The 25,167-nt window shown below is 40.9% G+C and overlaps 1 protein-coding gene across 2 annotated transcripts in view; it reads right to left on the bottom strand.

Annotated features, from left to right (window-relative positions):
- Nucleotides 1-5,515: 5,515 nt before the first annotated feature.
- LOC136882494 (uncharacterized) overlaps nucleotides 5,516-25,167 on the bottom strand; it is a 176,407-nt gene continuing 156,755 nt past the window's right edge. For both annotated transcript variants that reach the window (XM_068229655.1, XM_067155131.2), the window contains one exon: nucleotides 5,516-5,969. In XM_068229655.1, the coding sequence (XP_068085756.1) occupies nucleotides 5,962-5,969 (8 nt within the window). In that variant the 3' untranslated portion in view covers nucleotides 5,516-5,961. The remainder of the gene's footprint in view (nucleotides 5,970-25,167) is intronic.

The raw sequence follows: 25,167 nt of genomic DNA on the forward strand, positions 1-25,167 counted from the left end.
CCATTGGAATTGGGGAAGCTCGCTGGCTCTGCCGCCAGCAGAGTCAGAGGGTAGTAGGGAAATAAAATACCACCGTGAAAAATAACTGGTCCCTTGCCAGGGTTACGGCGAAGACTGGTAAATGACCAGAAGCCAGAAAACATCTTGAGGCAACCTCTAGGGCTAACAACCCTAGTTGCAAAAGGATGGGTACCCGTCCAAAGCAAAGTCAAGTCAAAAAGCATGATGGCACAACATTTCAAGAAACATACCCCAGGGGGTAAATCTTCGGATAAATCCCTCGTCGTGAACGCCACGGCGCACGAGTCTCGTTCGAATTCTGGGGGAGACTCGACATCAAGCAAGAAACGAGTCGGAGCGTCTCGGTGTACCCCGAAGAGTCAAAAACTCAGGCCAAATTCTAAAACCTTTCTAGCAACTTTCAACATAAATTCACTTACACAAACTGGCAAGCTGAAAACCCTCACCAAAGCTCTTCACGAAAATCAGATATCCATAGTGGCCCTACAGGAAACAAGGTACTCAGATGAAGAGATTTTTGAATCTGAAGGCTACCGATTTTTCAAGAGCAAAGCGCAAAAAGGAATCCTCAATGGAGCTGTGATGCTTGGAACCGCGTTTGCTGTTAGAACCAAGATCCTTAAATCGGTTGCAAAGTTCGAACCTGTGAATGACAGATTGTCTATACTCACAATTAAATGCGCGAACAAAACCTACGCCCTAGTTAACGCACATGCTCCTACAAACGATAAGAACAAGTCTGATCCAGACGAAGTTGATAATTTCTGGGACCCACTGGATGAAAAATTGAACAAAATCCCCAAACACCATGTCAAGCTTCATTTGGGTGACTTCAATGCCCAACTAGGTCGTGAGCAGAAGTACAAGAAAGTTATAGGAAATTACCCTGCTCACAAAAGAACCAAACCCAACGGCAAAAGACTGGTGACCATTTGCGAAAATCACAACCTGCAGGTCATGTCGACCCACTTTCGCCATCTACCCAGAAAGCAAATGACTTGGCGTTCTCCCGTCCAAGCTCTCGGAGAGTTCCAAATTGATCATGTCGCGATCTCCAGGAGAAACAGCCCTGAGATTATGAATGTCAAGGTAAAGAAAGGCATCAATGTGGCCTCAGATCATTATATGCCTCTTATCAAATTCAAACCAATTCCCGCAAACACAAGGAAGACAACCAAACAGATCACACGCTTCGACAATGATAAACTTCGGCAAAGGGTCGAGGAGTTCCAGGAGAAGGCTAGACTAAATGACTGTGACTTTAACAACGCCAAAAGTCTCCTTGTTGAGGCCGCCAAAGACGTTGCAGAAATCAAGAGAAGCAAAAGCATGCCTGGTGGAATAGTACCTGCGAATCAGTCCTCCAAGAAAGACTCAATGCGTGGAAACAGTACAACTCTACGAAATCAGAAAATGATTGGGAAACTTACAAAACCCAACGTGCCCAAGCAGCTAGGGTGTTCAGAACTGAGAAACGTAAATACGAAAAATCTCTCATTGAAAAGATAGAACAAAACTTTAGGAAGAATGAAAGTAGAGAGTACTACAGAGCCTTCAAACGCAAACTCACTGGCTATAAACCACCATCTCTATGCTTTGAGCGAACGGACGGCACACTGGCGACGTCAAATGAAGAAAATTGCAGCATTCTGGCAGATTACTTCAAGAATTTACTTAATTGCTCTAAACCGCAAAGCGCCACTGAGACCAAGGAACCCTTACTCAGGTACCCAGATTCTAGACCACCCGACAGAGATGAAATCAAGCGCCATATTGCCCGTCTCAATAATAACAAAGCGCCGGGGGAAGACTCAGTAGTAGCAGAACTATGGAAATATGCCCCAGAGGAATCACTTGATATCTTGCAAAAGCAAATAGAAGAAATTTGGAACAAGGAGACCCTACCCGAAGATTGGAAAATAGCTTTGATCCATCCATTACACAAAAAAGGCAGCATGAAGAACAACAACTACAGAGGAATATCTTTGCTACCCGTGACTTACAAAATTCTATCACTTGCCATCCTGGAGCGTTTGGAAGCACAAGTCGAACATCAAATAGGTGAATATCAAGGAGGGTTCAGAAAAGGTCGCTCAACAGCTGAACAGATCCAAAATCTCAAAACGATCATCAGATATTGTACACTAAGGTCCAAGCAGTATGTGTCTGTCTTTGTGGACTTTAAGAAAGCGTACGACTCCATTGACCGGGAAGTCCTGCTAAACATCTTAAATGAATTTGGAGTTGATTTGAAACTGCTGGCATTAATTAGAGCCACCCTGACCGATACAAAATCCAAGATGAAGTTCCACGGACGTCTCTCGCATTCCTTTGACATCAAAACAGGAGTCCGACAAGGTGATGGGCTATCCCCGATACTCTTCAACTGTGTTCTTGAAAAGATCATCAGAACCTGGTGGGTGAGATTACAGAAAACCAACTACAGTCCATTGAGAATAGGAACCAAATCCAAGGGGATAGCAACAGACTGCTTAGCATTTGCCGATGATATTGCTGTTCTCTCAACCGACATAGAAACCGCTAGAGCTCAAGTTGAAATTTTAAAGGAAATTGCCGAACAAACTGGTTTGCAGATATCGTTTGAGAAAACAGAAGTAATGACTAACATCAAAGAGGCTCCACCAAAACTCCATAAAAAATACAGAGACATCACCCGAGTAGATAAATTCAAATACCTGGGTGAGATCATCATGAAAAATTGACTGGACAAAGAAGCACTTCAGGAGCGAGTACGCAAACTGGAAATAGCCTACCAAACATCCCGCACAATCTACAACAAAAAATGCCTTTCCCAAAACACCAAGATACGTCACTATGAAACAGTTCTGAAGCCAGTAGTTCTATATGCAGCCGAAACCCTCTCTCTAAATGCCAACAAAGGACTACTTGAAGAACTGGAGAAAAGAGAACGCAAAATTGTGAGAGGAATCTTGGGGTCAAAGTACAGAAATGGAATCCATCAAAAGAGATCCAACAAGGAAATCTACAGCAAAATAGAGAAAATTACCGACACAATCAGAAAAAGACGGGCACGATTTACGGTCATCTGAAAAGAATGGACAGAAGAAAGTTAACTAAAGAAATCTTCCACTTTTTTTGATTCAAACCCCAAAACCAAAATTCCCTGGTTTAGAAATACCAAAGAAGACCTGCAAATGCTACATATCTCAGCTGAAGACGCCTTTAACAGAGATCTCTTCCGCAAGAAAATATTGACGAACGGGCTAAACCGAGACGAGCAACCGAAGAGAAGACACGGTGCCCCTTGGACAGAGGAGCGTAAGCAGGCCCACTCACAAAGAATGAGGGAAATTTGGGCTCTAAACAATGCCAAGTTCAGTGTCAAATGCAACAAGACTTAACGTGGTCCTTGATGGCCCCAGCGAATTATATAATAATAATAATAATAATAATAATAATAATAATAATAATAATAATAATAATAATAATAATAATAATAATAATAAAATTAACTTATTAATGGTAATACCATTTTACACACAATAGAAAAAATTATACAAAACACACTAAAAAGATCAGTGGAGTATAAGAAGAAAAATAATGTACAAAAATATACACAGGTTATAGTACAAATAAGCACAGGAAGGTAATAGTCATTCCTGGAAATTGTGTAAGTGATTTCTAAATTTTGAGAATGAGCAATTAAGTATATCACTATTTACTTTGTTTAGAAATCTTGACATTCATTCAATTGGTCCATTGAATGCATAGTTAGTTCCATGCCAATTTGTAGACAATGTGTGCTTAAACGCCATTCATCTGTCTGGTCAGTGAACCTCATATTTGTTTTGATTTGGATAACACCAATGGAGGTCAAGGACAAAGTGATTGCACTAAACTTTAAATAGAACATCTGACATTTCAGATTCGGGTGTCAAAAAGCAAACATTGCCCAATTTGCTAAAGGAGGAGTAAATATTGATCCTGATATCGATGTTTTACTGACAGGCCTGTTACCCGAGGCTAATTATGTTTAGGTATGGACAGTAAATTCACTTAATGTGGAATGAGGATTTACCACTCTTGGGAGTGTTTAAGGACAGATGGAAGATGCTGCAACATTTAATAACGGGTGAAAACTCGGGATTGAGAGGTTTTAAAAAATTTGAAGAGACGCTAATTTTAATCAATTGATTGTATTTGTTGGTAACTGACAATGCTAAGACATTTTAAATAAGATTGTAAATAAAATAGTGTAGTTTAGTGCTCATTTATTGCCGTAAGACCTATCTGTGTCGGCGCGACATAAAGCCACTAGCAAAACAAAAAAGTGCTCATTTATGACACATTTATTTATGATACATAGTATATATTTACTAAGAGAATTTTAGAACGAAATATGCTCTATAGATTACAAGAGGATTGGTGTTTTAATGAGTGAAAAGGTCCAAGAGATATATGGTAGTGTGAGAAAAACCGCTGAGGAATAGGACAATAAGGTTCTCAAAACATGTATCCTATATTAGGTGAAATTAAATAATTAGTTAAATAACTCTCACAAGCTTGATTTCAAATATCAACTGTGTCTTTATTGGAGTAAAGAGTATCTGTATTGCGTTGTCTCGGTGTTGACTGGGGGCATATTGTCAGTATTAAAGAGAGCATTGAGTTAGCAAGCTGTGTTTTATTGTTTCTAAAAAGATGACAAGGTGATAAAAATGCTTCCAACAGAAAAAAGCAAAGGAAACAAATAACACTTGAAGAAAAGCTGGTAGTTATAAAGTGATATGAATGCAATGAGCACACTGTAGACAGTGTCAGAACAACAGGAACTTCAGAATCAATCCTGAGAACCATAAGACGTCATACAGAAAAAATTAAATAATGCTGAAAAATGTGGCACATATAAGGGAGCCAATCATGAAGAAAATGACTGAAGACTCTCAAAGTTATGTACGTATATAGAGTTTCACACTGTACAAATAGCATGAATTCAAAACTTGCACTTGCACCCATAGGCTTTTAATTTTTCCTTGAAATATACCCTATCTCTTATATAATCCATATTATCATACGTTCACTTCACACGTTTTCGTACTGCACGATGATTGCTCGGAACAAAATAACTGCGTAAATTAAGGGATACCTGTATAAGAAACTGCATGAAATTGTAGAGAAGAATAGTGTTATGCGTGGTGTATGAGTTACAGGGATTTGGGGACAGCACGAACATCCTCTTCCTGAGCCAAGCAAATTAATTTTAAGGCTAAAATCTCTGACCAAACTGGGAGTTTAACATGGGGTCCTCTGAGCAGAAAGTCTCTATCCTGGCTGTTCAGCCAAGGAACTGGACATAATGAACACTAATACTCTGAGAATATTCGATTAAATTTAACTGAAATTTGCCTGAATACTACCTTGGCTAAAATGAAAAAAACAATTACAAACATCTGGAGTCAGTACGAAAAGGAGAAGAATGATGTTGAAGAAAAATACAAAAAACAGAAACAAATGAAATGTGTCTCCATCTATTTAAAAAGAATTATAAACAGGTATTAGTATATCTTTTAATAATACAGTAATTCTTTACCAAGGATAAATAATTCCCTTATACTGCTCCTAGATATGTACTTTCTTTTGCAAAGTCACATATTCAGTTCTTTGATACCCACAGCAGTTGATGTTAAATCCACACCTGCGTCTTGTTCATGTCCATTTTGAAAGCACGTCCCGTTGCCATCTTACCCGCTTATCTTTAATTGGTAATACCACAAATCTGCTAAGCGTGAACAGTTGTGCTAAATTCTGCCAACTGATAGTCTTGATGCAGCACTACAGAAAGCCAATGTAGATAGGGATTAAGAGTCAATGAGTGCATTTCTTGTAGAATTTGTACAGGAGTCCTGTCCATGCTACTGTTTTAGCACTTCTGCTGTTCCCAGCTGTCTGCTGGGTTTTCTACTTTCCTGAAAAAGAGAAAGATGGATGAGTTACTGGGTTAATAGCTGAGGTAGAGTGTGAGAATGATTGTTTTAAGATGAAATACTGCAATACCAATATAAATGGTCCGTTATTGGACATTATAAATTTTCCAGCTAACTCATTCCTGGTTGCCAGCGTTTCGCCTCCATGTGCTAGGCTGGTATGCACATATAAAGAAGTAAATGTGCGTTAGTGCTTCAATTGCGGCTCGAAAAACCATTTGAGGAATGCTTGCACTGCAGTCAAACGTAATTCTAGCGGTTGTTATTATAGTTGTGGTTCTAAGCAACATCTTAAGAACAATTGCCCCTTATCTGTTCTAAATTGTGGTCAATGACTAGATGCCAACAAAAAAGCGTATAACTTTCCTAATTTTGAAAACTCGATGGCTTCCGAAACGGTAATTTGCCCCCAAGTGTGTAACAAGATTTTCACCCATGTCGCCTCTCAAGGTACTTTTACTTTTCGTTGAAGTTAATAATAAACCTGTAAGAGCCTTGAATGATTCAGGAAGCGTTGTGTGTTTGATTGATTCTGCATCGTATTACCAAATTAAGTTTTCATGTAATTTGCCATGTAATTTGCCTGGGTTGCAACATTCCAATGTAAAATGCGTCACTGCTAATTGCCAATTCTTGAAAAAATTGGGTTTGGTGAATGTCAAATAAAGGATAGGTAATTTTTCATGGAAGATCACGTGTTAATAACACCTTACCTTTCCTGTAATTTAATCCTTGGTGTCAACTTCTTGTCTAGTGCCGGCCTAGTGTTAGACCTTGGTAGAAATTTCTTTTTTAAGTTTTCCCATAACATTAAATTTGATTTAATTAATGTTCAGTTGAATGTGCCAAAAGTATCTTGTGTTGGTTACCCTCGCTCTGATGAAACGAACGACATCGAATATCTTGATCTAAATCATTTTGGTAATGTAGATGCTAATCAAGTCCACGTCCTTTGTAAGTAATTTCCTGATGTTTTCACCAGCAAGCTATGTTTAAATGATGTTTTGGAATACGAAATTGAGTTAGATCTCCCGCTTATCGGCTCTCGCCACCACGCGTGTTTAAGTTAGAAAGGATTATAGAACAGGTGGAGAAAGATGGTGTTATTAGGCCCTCTACCTTACCATATGCTTCGCCGGTATTCTTGGTGCCTAAGTCGTCTGGCGGCTTCAGAGCAGTTATCGTCTATCGTGCCCTGAATAGTAAGATAGTCCTTCAATCTATCCCGTTGCCGGACTTGCACACCTGTTTTGGGTGGTTTTCAGGGGCGAAATTCTTAACCGAACTGGACTTAAACCAGGTGTACTATCACGTGCCTTTATCTAAATGATCTATTCCCATTATTGCATTTATCACAGATTGGAACCTGTACGAGTTCTTGAGGTTGCGTTTTGGGTTATCATGTGGTGCTGCCGTTCTTATTAGGTTGTTGAACTATCCTCTCGGATATTAATTTCAAATTCATATTCAATTCGGACCTTGTAATTTTCTCAAACACATTCGAGGACGTTAGGGAAGTTTTAGAACGCTTGAAGAAAGCCGGGCTTACCGTGAAGTTATCAAAAGTTGCATTCGCTAAGCCAAGTATGTCTCTTGTGCATGTAGTTTCGTCCGATGGGGTCTCAGTAGACCATTCTAGAATCCAGACCATCATGGACTTCCAACCCCCAAGGGGTGTTAAATGTGTTGCCCGCTTCATCGGTATGTTGAATTTTTTTAGGAGATTCATCCCCAACCTTGCTGAAATTGCTGCTCCTTTGAACTATTTAGATGAAGATGTAAACTTCACCTGAGGTAGTATCCAACAAGTAGCATTTGATTCATTGAAAGTTGCTCCAACGAACGGCCCCGTGTTGGCGATCCCCGATTTCAATAAGAGCTTCATCATACAAACAGATACCTCAGTGAAAGCTATTGTCGGTGCGCTCTTACAAGAATATGAGGATGGGCGTAGACCCATAGTTTATGTATCTAGGATTCTTAAAGAAACTAGAAAGCAAATACCGGTACTGGAATGTCTTGCTGTATTGTTTGCCCTTGAGAAGTTTAGGCCCTTCATTGAACACGTAAACTTTGACCTAGAAACTGAGAATCATGCTCTCTCTTGGATATTAAGTCGGCCCAAAATAACCGGTAGAATCACTAGGTGGGTACTTTGAATTTCATCTTTTAGTTTCAATGTTAGACATATTGGAGGTTCGGAAAATGTGATCGCTGACAGCTTGAGTAGAATGTTTGATGGAAATCATGGTGCTGATGTGAAATCTGATATCTAAAAACATGAAGTTAATTTTGTTGGCGTTAGTGCCATCCTTTCGGATATTCCTTTATTGTACCATGAATTTGGGGATCATCAAAATCAGACCCAGAATTGAAAGGAATCATTGACAAAATTAACGATAGGACTGAAGTGAAACCTTACTCTCTATCTAAGGGTGTTCTTTGTTGTACAGGTCGGAAGGACCATAATCCAAAATTGTTGTCCCTAAGATCCTTGTACCGGTCATATTAAAGTATTACTACTGTTCTCCTATTGGCGGTCATTTGGATACATTCAAAACCAGAAAATCAGACAGTTCTTCATCTGGAAGAAGATGGACCGCGACATCAGAACTATGGTCAAATCTTGTAAATCTTGTGCAATTAGTAAGCCTAACTTGAACATCTGTGTTGGATTATTGTCATCGTAGCAAGCCTCTCGCCTTATGGAAAGGCTGTTCATTGCCTACGTGGGTCCTCTCCCTAGGTCTTCTCTGAGAAACACTCATATCTTTGTGTGTATCGATGCTTTCTCTCAATTTTGTTGGACCTTTCCCACTAGATCCAATAACTCTCAAACTTCTATCAACTGCTTAAATTCTATTGTTGCATCCTTTGGTCCTCCCAAATTTCTAGTTTCTGATAATGCCAGTTCCTTCACTAGCGATTCATTTAAGATGTATCTGTTTGAATTGTACATCTCCCACGTTACAACCACTCCATATTATCCGAATCCAGTCCATCATATTGCTGAGGGGATGGATAGAAATCTGAGGTCTGCCCTGATAGCGTATCATCATAATAATCAATCCAAATGGGATACTTGCCTACACTGGTTGTCCCATGCATTCAACTCTGCTTCTCATGAATCACATGGCAAGACACCTATGTCTCTCGTGTTTGGTTATACCCCATATTCTCCTATGTCAAATGTGCTTTGTATTGAATATCTTCTGCCCGATCTGTCTAAACCGAATGATGTTCAAAAAATTTGGAATGAAGCCAGGAAGAAGCTGTCTGTGTCGTATGAGGTCAATAATAAGTATGACAAAGGTAGAAAATCAACTAAATTGAAATTTGGTGATCAAGTATTTGTTAAGTGTTACCCCATCAGTAGGGCCATGAATAAAATTTTCGGATAAGCTTGCTCCTAGATAACAAGGACCCTGTACTGTATTACAGTTTCTGTCTCCAGTACCTGTGTTGGTGAGTGATCCTATCGCTAAGCGAAATAGGCGTGTTCATCTTTTCCAAATTGAAGTTGGTTAATTGGTGATGTTACCCTGTCCCCCTATTGGTTGAATGCACCTGTTATAATGGTCTTGTGCATTCGGTTGAACCTGGTACGCATACTGTGAGTTGGTGAGCGAATTAATTTGTTTTCGTTATGTTAGGCATTCGAGGATCTCTGTCATGAGTGATTCTTTTTGGGTAATAATTTTAATTATTGATAATTTGAAACCTAAGTATTTAGTGTAATAGTATCTGTCTTGATGTGATTGTACTGAATCCTTAAATTATTATCTTTGTTTATTCGAACCTTGTGCTTGAGTAGCGTGTAGCTAAATTACCATTTCGGTGTTTAATTTCTTTGATCCTACCAATATTACTTCTGGATTTGTTTCTTTCCTACTCGTTATGGTGGGTTACGTTAAATGAGTTATACCCTGCCCGCTTCTCCGCGGGATACCGACTTCTGAATCCATCTATGGTGACATGACTCGATCATTGCCGAGCTATCGTGTGCATGTGCTAGTAGTGAGCGGAGTGTGTGTTTGCTGCATGAAAGATTTTCCACTTAATCATCTTTTCGTTGTAATTGTGGGTGTGCGAGGTGCTGGGTAGTGATTGGAGCTGTTTTATGTGTCATCTATTTCTTGGGCGATTGCTGATCGATGTGCTGTATTGTGGGACATTGTCGGCGATGGTAGCCTCTTTTCCTAGTGCATGCCATGCATCCTTTTCTGACTACTTATTTCTTGTACTTGCCTATCTCTAATTGATCATGTACCCTCTTCTTGATTATGTCTGTCAACTGGTTATGGTATACCACCCTGTAAGTGATCTATCACTGGTTTTACTTATCTTGTAAATTTTATGACGTAGTATTTAGTAACCTAACCTATTCCGCTTGAAGGTGTTTCAAAATTCTATTACTCATTTCTTACTCTAGTGATGGTTTGTTCTGTGCACTACTGTGAGCATCGTGGTTGATTTTTGTCTGCACCTCGGTCATACCTTAGTGTATGGTTTTCATCCTTTGAGTTGTGGACTGCATGGGGGTGCAGCGTGTTTTACCTTATCCATTAGTTGTTGTTAATGTTGTTGGGTTCCACGAAAAACGATTCTTAAAATAAGGAGTGATTCTCCTTTGAACCTAAATTGTATGGTTCTGGTCCTGGCTTTGTGCTTTGTTACTGTACTGTGATTTTGTGTTGAATTTGGGATGGTATAATGGCTGCAAGGCATGTTCTTGAGGACTGCAATCATTTTAATCTCTTATGAGCTGACTTATGTATCTTGGTAGTCATTACGATTATTGTGTTGTTATGTTGGGTGTTAGGTAGTTATGGCACTTTGGTAGCGGTGTGTGTAACCTTTATGTTACCTCTGTGTACGAGTAGATTTGGCCATTTTGTTAGCATGTGTGTACAACTCTGGTTGAGTTGTTGGAAATATTTCTTGATTCTTTGCGGATTCTGCTTTCTTCAGTTTATGTTTTCCTGCATAACCTTTGGACTGACGTCATCATTATATAACTTGTAGTGGGGTAATGTTTTTCTAAAGTTTTTCTGTCAGTCTATGGTCCTTTTCCTCAGTGGAAACTTTAGTATCTGTAGATATTACGGACTGGTCATCTTACCGTTCTGTGGTCTTGCTAGATAAGTATGGGATTGCCTAGTATTTCCCAGTCGGTACTGAGGTCACCCTACTGAAAAATTACGGGATCTTTGGGTTACGTTACTTCTTCATAGATCTATTGAGCGTTTTCTATCGCCCTGCCTCATTATCTACCACTTATATTTTATTTACCTGGTCTCTTGTGGGATAGGAGGAGGTTCCTCTTTAGCTGGTGAGCGACAGGGTGGATTTTGGATGCCACTTATATCTAGTCCGGTTGAAAGCGAGGTCCGGTGTATGTTGTGGAAGTCATTGTTCCTTATCGTCCTTGATGGTAATCTAATTGGAGGTGTGTGTCTTAACCTTTTCCACTGGAAGGATGTGCCCATGGCGAATGTACATTCCTTAGTAATTCTGTGGAGTCGGTTGATTTTGTGATATCAGAATGTCTACCCTCCTGAGTTTCTTGCTTGGACCGTGCCAATCCTGTATTTCTCATGGAGTTAAAGGTGGATTTATCATAATTTCTTTTCTCTCCATCCGGGCGTTATTCTTCGCGGGGTATTATTCGCGAACCCACCATCCTGTAAACTATAGAAGTCTCCTAACGTGTCCATCAACACTACCATTGGTCGAATAAATGTTACCTCTTTACCATGAGCATTTTTTCATTTGGCTGGATTGTTTGGTTTTCTTCTGGTCTGTTAGTAAGTGCATTTTGAACATCCATATTTGATTTCCTGGGTGATGTGGGTGATTATGAACATGAGTTGTTGAACCTGACCTAGTAAAAATTATTAAATGGATGTGGATTGATAATTCAAGATCTTGTACGAATTGACGAGCTCACCACCTGTAGTTCTATGCACGTTATTTGCTAATATATTGTGACATTTTAGGTCTATTGTAATTAGCAGTGAATTTTATGTGACGGGACTGTACGCCATGTGCTCCACGCAGTGTTCGCCGGCGAAACCCAGAGAGCCACGAGAAACATCACACTCAAAACTTTTCGTAATATCGAAACTTCAGATTCGACGTCTTAATAAACATTCTCCAACAAGTGTGTATAAAAGGTTTGATAACGCATTTTTAGGAAAGTGTAAATAATAATGTTATGAAATAAAATTAATTATGGAATTAATTAATAAGAAATCATGGGACATATTATTTACGACGTAGAGGAATTCAGAACGTCAATCAAATCATGAGGTACGCTGGATGTCAGAGCTCAGAATATAGGTGATGGACACAGCCAAAGACTCTCTCACTTGCTTACTGGATACGCGTACTGTTCAAATGCTCACTACGCAGGGAGGTCTTTTATAGACCTGGACAGCTGTTGCTCGCTACCACGAGGAGAACAGTGTCATTTCTTGATAGTTTAACAGACCATCTACAGTCATAGCAGACGTCAGTAGTGTCCATGAAGAAAGTACGTATCATTACATGTCAATTGTGAAACCACGAGTTGGGAATCCATACTAATATTTTCGTGTAAGTTTCAGTGAACATCAAGAAGTACCAGTTCGTGACCGGCCGAGGCAAGGAAAACCAACAGTAGGAAATTTGTGTGCCCCGAAGTCATCGCCCAGCTCAAGATGCAACACTAAAAGGCAGGACCGATGCCGCCAGGGTCCTAATGCCATGAATCCAGCCTAGAAGAGACCAGGGTCATCAAGACATCCAAGTTAAGTCGACAATTCATTTTAAATGAGTATTATCTGTTCTATGTAGCTGTAATGAGTAGTTAACTTTCTTATTGAAGGGATTATTGGTAGAACAGTAGTTTGAGTAGATTTTTAGTAACTTTACCCTGTCATTTTCTTGTGTTATACGACGTTGAGTCTATTTTCTCCTATTATACGATTTTATGGTGCGTGATGACTTTATGTCAACATCATCGACCATACGGGTTTCAGTAAGTCATGTCATCGGACAAGTATCTGATTTAAATATCAGCCATCGGCTAACCTTTAAGGAATATTACTTTTCCATTCAATTACTACAATATTGAGGATTGTGTACACGTAATATTTTTATTCTTCGGAGTTTAATTCTCCTCTAATTTTACCAAAAGTGTTTGCTACATTTTCATAAGGGAGCAGGCTCATCTGATGTACGAATGCTACGCGAGTGAACAGCTCTCGTAGTGGTTACAGACAAACGTGGGAATGCACATCAGTGTCGAGCTCTACTTGATAGTGCGTCTCAAATGCATTTCATGTCCAGGCGTTTGGCAGATCGCTTGGGGATCGAAATGAGTCAGCACTCAATGCCTATAAGGGGAATTAGCGATACTAAGGCAACTGAATCATCACATATTTGTCAAATCCAAGTTACATCCAGGGTCACACTACACTACCTCCATTGTTTGTGCTATACTTCCTCGCATAACTGGTCAGCTCCCTACAGTACAACTTCACACGTCTGACTGGCAGCTACCATAGGACATTCCCTTGGCGGATCCTCAATTTAGTACACCAGGTGAAGTTGATTTACTACTGGGGGCTTCTGTATTTTTTGACATACTGCGTTGTGGTCAACTCAAGAGAGAAAGTCATCCCGTACTACAGGATACTGAATTTTGCTGGATCTTATCAGGCAAGATACCACCACACTCTCTAAAGTGTACCAGCAAGAAAGTAATGTCTTGTCTTGTGCGCAGCACGTACAGGTCGGACAGTTTTGGCAACAAGAGGAAGTAAAGATGTCTCCCCCGCGTTCTAAGGAAGAAAGTCAGTGCGAAGAACACTTTGTGAACAACACTACTAGGGATAGCACCGGAAGATATGTTGTATGACCGCCTATTAAACCACACCATGAGGAACTTGGGGATTCATTTAAATACGCCACTCGTCTCAGTCAAATTGAACAGCGGTTACATCGCCAACCAGACTTGAAGAAGGACTATGTTGAGTTCATGACAGAATATGCTGATGACACATGGAACTTGTGACAACGCAAACCAATAAGCCAACATATTACCTGCCACACCATACTGTAATTAAGCAGTTCAGCACTACCACTAAGGTCAGAGTCGTCTTAAACGCCTCTGCTAAAACTACTAGTAACTACTCACTGAACGATATCTTAATGGTTGGATCTACGGTGCAAGAAGACTTGTATTTTATCATCTTGCGATTTAGAACACATAAGTATGATTTCACTGCAGATATTACAAAAATGTACAATACAGGCAAATTCTAGTCATCCTGATGACCAAGATCTGCAACGCATTGTATGGCGTTCATCTCCGAATGAACCTATCCAGATTTATCGACTTTCCACTGTAACTTATGGTACCTCAGCAGCGCCTTTTTTAGCCACGAGATGCCTGGTACAACTTGCCAACGATGGTGCACTGCAATACCCAAGAGCGTTGGAGACATTACGAAGAGACTTCTATGTTGATGATGTTCTGAGTGGAGCAGACACCAGTGGAGATACACTCAGTCTGCAACAAGAGCTGATCGAACTACTCAGTAGCGCAGGCTTCTCTCTTCGTAAATGGTGTGCTAACCATCCCACTCTTTTAGAGCACATACCTGTTGAGCACCAAGAATCACAACTGCCCTGGAGTCTGGATGTCAAGGAAGAGGGTACCATTAAGGCCTTGGGACTACTGTGACATCCTCTAAAGGACATCTTCCAATTTGTAGCTACTAGTCTCACCCAGAAGACCACAAACTGGACAAAACGTAGTGTGTTATCCTGCATTTCATCCATTTTCGATCCTTTCGGACTCTCAGGTCCAGTAATAAAATGTAAAATTTTCTTGCAACACTTATGGCAAGCGAAAGTGGACTGTGATCAGAGTTTGCCTCCTGAGCGATTAACTACTTGGGAACAGTTTCACGCATATTTGCCATCACTCAATGACATTCGCATCCCTCGAAGAGTGACGGGAGACGGAGAAATTAAACGATATGAGTTACACGGATTCTCTGATGCTTCAGAAAGGGCCTTTGGAGCATCCGTTTACCTACGTAGTATAGATGTCAAGGATAATGTAACAGTAGTGCTGTTAAGTTCCAAATCCAGAGTAGCACCACTGAAACAGATTTCCCTCCCTAGACTTGAACTATGTGGTGCATTACTCCTTGTAAAATTAATGGATAATGTTAGAACTGCACTTAACCTAAAAATTGAACAAAACTACTATAGGACAGATTCTACTATAGTGCTAGCTTGGCTTGCAGGAGAGCCCGCATCGTGGAAAACGTTTGTTGGTAACCGAGTGTCTGAGATACAACAACTTTAATCTGTAGAACAATGGAACCATGTGACGTCACAGGACAATCCAGCTGACATCATTTCGAGAGGGATTGAACCACATCTTCTTCAAGACAATCTGTTATGGTGGGCGGGACCATCCTGGCTCTACCAGCCACCGTCAGCCTGGCCTGTCAGCGACATGAAGAAAACTTCCGAACTCACTGATGTACCAGAGCAACGGAAACCAGCTGTTTGCTTACTTGTTGTCAGTCATTTCCTTGAAGACTTAGTCCAACGCTTTTTTCTTGGTCACGGCTGGTGAGAGTCATGGCCTTCATACTGAGATACGTGAACAACCTCAGGCTTGCTGTTTCAAGGAGACAGGTGGGAAGTCTGACTGTGGTAGAACTTCAAGGGGCATCGCACAGGATCATTCGTACTGCCCAAGAACGAGAATATGGTAAGGAGCTTCAAGATCTGCGACTTGGCAGACCGATCGCAAAGGATGCAAAGATGCAAACCAGATGCTTAGGGTGGGCGGCCGATTGGAACAATCTCAAGCTCCGTACAGCCAGAAACATCCCATCATCCTACCACCTAATCATCATGGAACCAGGTTGTTAGTAATGTGCGAGCACATGCGACTTCTGCATGCTGGACCCCAACGTTTGCTTGCTACAATTAGACAACGATATTGGATTCCTATTGGTAAGTCTGTCATTAGACACATAACACACAAGTGTCTCCCTTGCTACAGGTTGAAGGCAAGTAGGCCTACATCAGCTCAACTCATGGGCCAGCTCCCACACCACAGGGTAGACCCCAATAGATCATTTTTGAACTGCGGAGTTGACTACGGGGGTCCACTTTACATTAAGTAAGAGACCCGTGAGAGCAAAACAAACGTAAAATGTTATATTGCTCTATTCATCTGTATGGCAACCAAGACGATCCATCTTGAACTTGTCTCTGACCTGTCTACTGATGCGTTCCTAGCTGCTCTGCGTATATCTCGCATATCGCGTCAAGAATATCTACAGCGACAATGGAAGTACATTCGTGGGAGCAAGAAACTTTTTTTGCTAGGGGCTTTACGTTGCACCGACACAGATAGGTCTTATGGCGACGACGGGATAGGAAAGGCCTAGGAGTTGGAAGGAAGCGGCCGTGGCCTTAATTAAGGTACAGCCCCAGCATTTGCCTCGTGTGAAAATGGGAACCACGGAAAACCATCTTCAGGGCTGCCGATAGTGGGATTCGAACCTACTATCTCCCGGATGCAAGCTCACAGCCGCGCGCCTCTACGCGCACGGCCAACTCGCCCGGTGGAGCAAGAAACGAGCTACGGGAGCTTCACACCCTCTTCAGATCTGAAGTACATCAGAGGAAAGTGGATGACTTCGCATCTCAGTGTGGAATACAGTGGCATTTTATTCCACCACACGCCCCTCATTTTGGTGGGCTGTGGGAGGCTGGCATATGGTCTACTAAGACCCATTTGAAGAAGGTTGCAGGAAATCTTGTACTGACTTTTGAAGAAATGTCCACGTTGTTAGTGCAGATGAGGCATGCCTGAATTCGAGACCAATTACCAAATTGTCTGATAGTCCTTATGACTATTCATTCCTGACTCCCGGCCACTTCCTGATTGGAGAACCTCTCACAACCATTCCAGAGCCAGATTTACTTGCAGTTTCAGGTTCTCATCTGTCCAGGTGGCGACTACTTCAGCGCTGCAGTCAGTACATCTGGAAGCGGTGGTCAAGGGACTATCTATGCCAGCTCCAGCAGCGGACTAAGTGGTCAGCAGGAAGGGTCAATTTTCGACCCGGAACTTTGGTTCTTCTCAAGGAAGACAACTTGCCACCTCTTGTGTGGCAGACAGGGATCGTGGTAGATACGCACGCAGGGGCCGACGGCTTGGCGCGAGTTGCACTATTCGCACTCCCAAGGGGACCTTCAAACGCCCAGTTGCAAAACTTTGCATCTACCCAGGAGAAGTTGAAACTATACATAGTGAAAAAGTGTAATCTTTCATGTGCTAAGCTTTTCGCTTTTACATTTGACATTTTCAGTGTGAGTGCTAATTTTCATTGTTCTTAAAATATTTATGTTTTTAAGGGGAGTTATGACTGAATTTGAAAACTTCTACAATTTACATGCTATTGGAACCAAATTTTATGTACACATGTATTGTAATACAGTTAGACCCTGTACTAAATTTTAGCTGTGTATGTACCTTGGTTCTGAAGTTATTATTTTTTTTGTCATTTAAAATGCACTCAGGCGGAAAAGTCCCTTGCGATGAAGTTTTTGTCTGATGACGCTAAAAATTTGCTGAAATGTAGCTCTTGCATACAGAAACAAAAGTTATAAACGGTTTTGTTATCAGAGTTATAGTTTTCCTTCCAGAAATTCTGAAATCTACATTAAATTTTTTATTTAAAAATTCACAGCATGACCCAAATTCTACATCAGGAAATCAATAGAAAAAAACAGTCCATGTCAAAACCTATGATAACTTCCCATCCTAGCACATATAAGAGTAGACTCAGCAAGTTTCATTCATTTCAGGTCACAATTGTCTCGCAAGGAGCATTTTTAAGACACAAATACATGAGAAAAAACAAATGTGAAAAAAATGCATAAGAAAATCAACTCACTTTAGAACTGTCCTGCAGCATACGTTGCACCTTCAGACCTCCTAAATCTTTCTTCTGTTGATATTTTTACCAGTTTGTGATGTTTTCTCTCCTTTTTGTGTTGCTCACTGGTCCTCTTCCTGCTCCGAGCTACACGACGGTTGTCTTGTGATTTACACAATGACTGGGTGGTTGAAGAAAGAAGTGAATTCCTGATGGCATGAAGTGTCTCAGCTGTCTTGTAGTGTCCCATGTTGAACTCTGAGACTGCCCTGAGTATACCTAGTTCAAGTTTTGACTTGGAAATAAATACTTCCTTCGGACACTTAGATCAAACCATGCTGTGAAGTGACTCGTTGGCATTCTGGGTCTTACCAGCACAACAACGTCGCAACATTTCATCTGAAGCCAGTCGCTGATATACTGGTGCAATCTTGGTTACAACAGATGGCCTAAGCTTGCAAGTCATTCGACTATGACTGTCAACTGGTTTCCCCTCTGCCTGCTGTCTATTAAAGAAGCACCAAGAATCGACACCTTTGGGGCAAGTTATATGCTGAGGGTTGAGATCTGTTGACATGCAATGTCTAAGGGTAGAATAAATTGCCCTCTTCATTTTAGCCACATCTGGGATGTTGTTGACTATGGCATGTCTGAAATAATGCCCAAGCTTGGTCATGGTGGTTTCCGTCAAGCTGCCCTCTTTCCGCCCACCTAGTGTTTCACCCTTTGCCTTCCAATCTCTTAACAGTATTGCGAAGAGCAGTGCCAAGGCGTTTTGATACATGATTAATGCACTCTTCCTTTACTATGGTGATACCTGGTCCATATACTTGAATCTGATTTAAATGAACATGAGTCTTAGCATCCCCATCTGACAACATGGTAGTGTAGCGGAACCCCTTGCCAAGTGACCTCCTCCACAGAATCTCTCCAATATCTTTTTCCATAGCATTGGAGGACCCACAATAATTCTTTTCACACTCACTAGAATTGTTATGACCTTCATAGAATATATCAAATTCTGAACTATGTTTCCCCAAGTCCCTTTCAGCTACCACACACTTCTGACAGTACTTTGACAGCACATGGTAATCTAGCACAATACCAGTCTGAATGTCAATAGCAAACCCTACTCCATAGTTGGATGTGTGACCACGTTTATGCCAGCTCGCATCATATGATACACAAATATCTAATATTTCATTGTCATTAGCTCCATGAGAACTGCGTACAACTTGTGCAGCCATATCTAGTACTTCTTTCCTCATTAATTTTCCCTCATCAATTAAAATTTTCAGGTGGGCTGAAAAAGGCCTAGGTCCTAAAGTGTTCATGCCCATACCAACTGAGAACTTTTCCAACCCTCGTTGACCCTTACATAGAGTGCTAAATGTCTCAACCATAGCATTGTTGACATGGAAAGCAGGCCTCTGTGAATTATTATTTTTCACTCTTGGAGAACTATATACATTTGCAGAAACATAATCACAATTTCTGCATTTAACAATAATTTTAGAGGAAAAACCATGGCTTTCTCTAAATTGAATGAAAATTGACTTGGTTCGACACTCACCACATAGTAGTTCTTTCACAAGTTCACTCCACACATCACTATGTACTAAGGTGTAATTTACAGGCACAACATTAGAACATTTAGAGGTAGGGTAAGAATCAGAAAATGAGTCGATTTTTCTTTCTGAAACAGTAATAACTGGAGGTGGTAAGGTACTAGAAACAGGAACCTCCTCACTAGGCCTAAATGGAGCTGTACCTGGCTTTACCTCCTGACATTTCCTTGCTGAATATCTCAATTTTGCAGCCAGACTTCTCCTAGAAGGGCGTTTCTTTCCTGACCTATAAGAAGTTCTGGGCCCTTTATCCATCATAACACAGGATGTTTGCCTAACCTAACAAAGTATATAACTACCAATACACTCGAAACAAAGCACTATCTCGTTATATACACTGAATTTAAAATATTCACACTATATATACACAGTAAAATGAACTTAGGTACTGCTTTTCACTGGATAAATAATTTTATCACTCAGGAATAAGATTTCTCGAGCAAAAAGTATACAAATTAAAACAGGAACATGCGTCCACAACGCGACGTAAATAAATACTAAGTAAAAAATGTAAACAAAGATAGAAGAGAAAATATGCAACCTTGAAAATACACTTGTGTGGCTCAAATAAATCTATTCTTGTTTTGCAACACATTTTTAGTTCCCTTTGTTGGACTAGTAAATTATTTATCTTATTTTAGTATTTATTTTGACTACGTAGTAAACAAATGAAAGGAGACTGCGTAGCTGAGTGTCTGTCGTCCTCAGAGGGAAATGTTTCGCGCAATATTCAAAATTCCGAACAAACAACTCAACAACAACGAAGACTGTGGCGTCTCAGTAGAAAGAGGGCGTGGACCGGACATTAAATCACACGCGCTCTCCCTTTAAATAGCCGCTGGGAGGTTTAAAAATGGCGCTGGAAGGAAATTTATAACATTTTCTGATAGAGAAAAGATGGAGCTAATTTTTAAACACAAAACTCAAAAAGTGATTTTTCGACATAAATTCCACAAATTTCAGTCATAACCCCCCTTAATTTACAGTATATATAAATTAGATGGGCAGTATGTTGATCGCCATGTGTATGTTTGTCTGTCAGAGGTCAGCACTAATCAGACTGCTACACCCCCAGTGGAAGGGGAGACAGAGTCACGGGCCTCACCGGGCGTCAGTGAGTCAGTGAGTTACGAGACTTGAACTATCGTGGGTAACGGTGTTGTGTTTGGTGCGCTACATCATGGACCACCGCGTCCTAAGGTATATTTTATACAGTGTAATTAGTTTTGTGAATAAATTAAGTATGTAATGTGCATTATGTTGGCCTTCCCTTTGCACTTAATGAAGAAGTACATTTTGTGGACTATGGGAACAGCTAGGCCTCGTTCAACATGAGTAAACAACTCAAAAGCGAGACCGAACATGATCATTAATACCATCTGTTACTTCAGTTTCTCTATAGAGTTCATCTGGTTTTACCAGCACCACGTCCAGTATATGATACCCTCTAGTTGGTTCATCACTTTCTGAATCAGCTGTCCTTACCATATTAACTTACTTGCCATTTGTTGGTCATGCTTCCTATCATTCGCATTACCTCCCCAATTGACATTTGGTAAATTGAGATCTCCCGCTACAATCACATTACTTTCCATGTCGTTTCCCGCATAGTTGATCATCTTAACAAATAATTCTGAATTAGCGTCAGCACTACTCTTTCCCGGTCTGCACACTCCAAAGACATCAATTTGCCTATTATCTTTAGAAATGAGCCTTACACCTAGAATTTGTCATCTTAAACTTTTCCGTAGATTACAAATTTTTCTTTCACCAGAATGAATACTCCCCCTCCTACCATTCCTATTCTACCTCCACAATACACACTCCAGTTCCATGAGAACATTTCTGCATCCATGATATCATTCCACAGCCATGATTTAACTCCTATAACAATGTCTGGTAGGTATTTCTGTATCTATTAAATTACTTAATTCTATACCTTTCCTTACAATATTTCCACAGTTTAACACTAACATTTTTATGTCATCCCTACTTGACTTCCAGATCCCTGCATCCCTTATCACCACTCCCTATACCACTCCGTTTCCTTGTATGCACCGATCTAAAACCCTCCTAAACAAATTTCCTAACTTATACGTACCACTGCAGTTTAAGTGAAGGCCATCTATTAGGATCTAGAAATCTCACTCCCAGTTTCACACATACCCACTCCATAGTCTCATTTAAATCTCAAATCACCTTCCAGTCAGTATATCTCCTGCATATTATTCCACTGATAACAAGGTTCGCTTCATTAAACTTCACCCGTACTGCATTTACCGAATCCCACACATCCCCAACTACATTCATGCTCAGAAATTAAGGATACTGCTGATACATGGTGAAACAATGCTATGGTGGGCGGTTTGCTGTTTTAAATCACCTCGAGGTATGACCATGTGGTGCATTTGACCTGCAGTCGTCGCACGGTGGCGCTGGCAGCAGTCCATATACGCAGAGGTGTGTTGGTGCATGTCAGAGTATGGTGCAGCGAGTAAGGGTGCAGATGTTTTCAGACGTGCTAATGGTGACTGTGTAGTGAAAATGGCTCAACGAACCACATATTGATGACGTTATGAGGAGTAGAATAATAGGGCGACTGGAGGCTAGGCAAACACAGCAGGTCGTAGCACGGGCCCTCCGTTATCCGCAAAGTGTGATCTCAAGATTATGGCAATGATTCCAGCAGACAGTAAACGTGTCCAGGTGCTACAGTACGGGACGTCAACAGTGTACAACACCACAAGAAGATCGATATCTCACCATCAGTGCCCGGAGACGGCCACGGAGTACTGCAGGTAGCCTTGCTCTGGACCTTGCCACAGCCACTGGAACACTTGTCTCCAGACACACAGTCTACATACGATTGAATAGACATAGTTTATTCGCCCGGAGACCTGCAAGATGCATTCCACTGACCCCTGTTCCCAGGAGAGCCCGTAAAACTGATGTCAAGATCACAGTACATGCTCATTGGAACAGTGGTCCCAGGTTATGTTCACGGACGAGTCCAGGTATAGTCTGAACAGTGATTCTTGCCGGGTTATCATCTGGCGTGAACCAGGAACCAGATACCAAATCCATAATGTCTTTGAAAGGGACCTGTATGGAGGTAGTGGTTTAATGGTGTGCGGTGGGATTATGATTGGTGCACGTACACCCCTGCATGTCTTTGACAGAGAAACTGTGACAGGTCAGGTGTATCGGGACGTCATTTTGCACCAGTATGTCCGCCTTTTCAGGGGTGCAGTGGGTCCCACCTTCCTTCTGATGGATGGATGATAACGCACGGCCCCACCGAGTTGCCATCGTGGAGGAATACCGTGAAACAGAAGATATCCGGCGAATGGAGTGGTCTGCCTGTTCTCCAGACCTAAACCCCATCGAGAACGTCTGGGATGCTCTCGGTCGACGTATCGCTGCACGCCTTCAAACCCCTAGGACAGTTCAGGAATTCCGACAGGCACTGGTGCAAAAATGGGAGGCTATACCCCAGCAGCTGCTCGACCACATGATCCAGAGTATGCCAACCCGTCAGGCGGCCTGTGTATGTGTGCATGGTGATCATATCCCATATTGATGTCGGGGTACATGCGCAGGAAACAGTGGCGTTTTGTAGCACATGTGTTTTGAGACGGTTTTCTCAACTTATCACCAATACCGTGGACTTACAAATATGTTTCGTTTGTGTGCACTATGTGCCTATGCTCTTAGCGCCAGTTTTGTGTAGTGCCACGTTGTGTGGCACCACAATATGCAATTATTCTTAATTTATGAGCATGAGTGTATATTGGTACTTATGCCTGGTTGCCTTAGGTTGTTGGTACCAACGTGAAACACTACCACCTTCGCATGTCCCTCCTCCTTCTCTTCTACTTTGTTCAACATCTGCCTCAACCTAATTACTGGATAACACTCTCCCCTAGTTCTCTTTACTTCATACACTTTCCTCACATATCTAACAATGGAATCTCCCATGACCACACCGTCCACCCTACCCATCTCATTTTTGATCCTCTCCCCTGTTGGTCAGCCCTATCTTTCCTGACAGCTGCAGAAGCTACTTACTCATTCCTTTTCTCCCACCCATCACCCTGTTCCACCTGTCTTTTCCTATCCTCTACTCCACATTTCCCTTTCCTACCCTTTCCCTTCCCCCTACTTCCCTGTTCCTCATCTTCCTTCTGTTGTTCTACCTTCAGTGACTCGTACCGATTTCTCACAGACACCTGTCCTGAATTATGACCTTGAATAGAGCCGTTAGCCTGCAACATTCCTCCCCTTAGAACATTTCAACATCTATCTTCTAAAATTCACCCCTTTCCTTCCCATCCCTCTTTTATACCTACTGTATCCTGTACATTGTTTGAGGGGGCCTACCTTCCTTCCTGTTTCTGAGAGAATCCTAGTTATCTCCCTCAAACTCTCCAACTCCTCTCTCATATTCTTTAATGCCTGGCCACACCCACATTTCTTACACTTGCACTCCTTAGCCATTGCGTATGGAAAAATGGAAAGAAAAGGAAAAATGAATAACTTATTATGTGCAAAAAATATACGGAAAGTAATATTTTCTAATATAGTACACTATGATCATATGACAATAAGGTAATTAATATACTACTACACTGTAATACTGCTTAGTCTACTATATTTTTATCCTACAACATCCTAACAGGATAAAAACTGCCGCTAATTACCGAATACCAAAAGTAATGCGCAAGAATTACACAATTCTATACTGCAGTTAAACCTATCCTAATTACAACAGAATTTTAGTATGACAGTTTCTACAGATACTTCTGGTATACTACACAAATATTTTACAATAGAATTTTCTTCTTTCTCTACCGGTTCTCCCACACTTGTGGGGTCGCGGGTGCAAACTGTGTCACACATGTGAATCTGCCTTATTTTACGGCCGGATGCCAAGAATGAGCATGCTAATTTCTAATAAGTTTCCACAATACACTACAGTAATTTTAAACTATGTTCAAACGTATATACTAATTATAATATGTTACTACTAAGCAAAAACAGAAGTAAAAATTGCAAGTTTGCAAGAACTATTCAAAGATTAACCAACAAAGCTGAATGCGCAGACAGATTATAATTACTACTATTTTATCCTACTATGCACTAATGTCCAGATAGAGGAGGTGTTTAATACTAAAGAAGTATTAAAATTTACATATGACAGCAATGACATTTACAGTAAGATACAAATATTGAAAACTAGAAAAGCATCTGGAATTGATAAGATTTCGGGGGATATACTAAAGACAATGGGTTGGGATATAGTACCATATCTGAAGTACTTATTTGATTATTGTTTTCATGAAGGAACTTTACCAAATGAATGGAGAGTTGCTATAGTAGCCCCTTTATATAAAGGAAAGGGTGATAGACATAAAGCTGAAAATTACAGGCCAGTCGGTTTGACATGCATTGTATGTAAGCTGTGGGAAAGCATTCCTCCTGATTATATTAGACATGTTTGCAAAATTAATAACTTGTTTGATAGAAGGCAGTTTGGGTTTAGGAAAGGTTATTCCACTGAAGCCCAACTTGTAGGATTCCAGCAAGGTA

Source organism: Anabrus simplex, chromosome 1 (genome assembly GCF_040414725.1).
Source record: "Anabrus simplex isolate iqAnaSimp1 chromosome 1, ASM4041472v1, whole genome shotgun sequence".
NCBI lineage: Eukaryota > Metazoa > Arthropoda > Insecta > Orthoptera > Tettigoniidae > Anabrus > Anabrus simplex.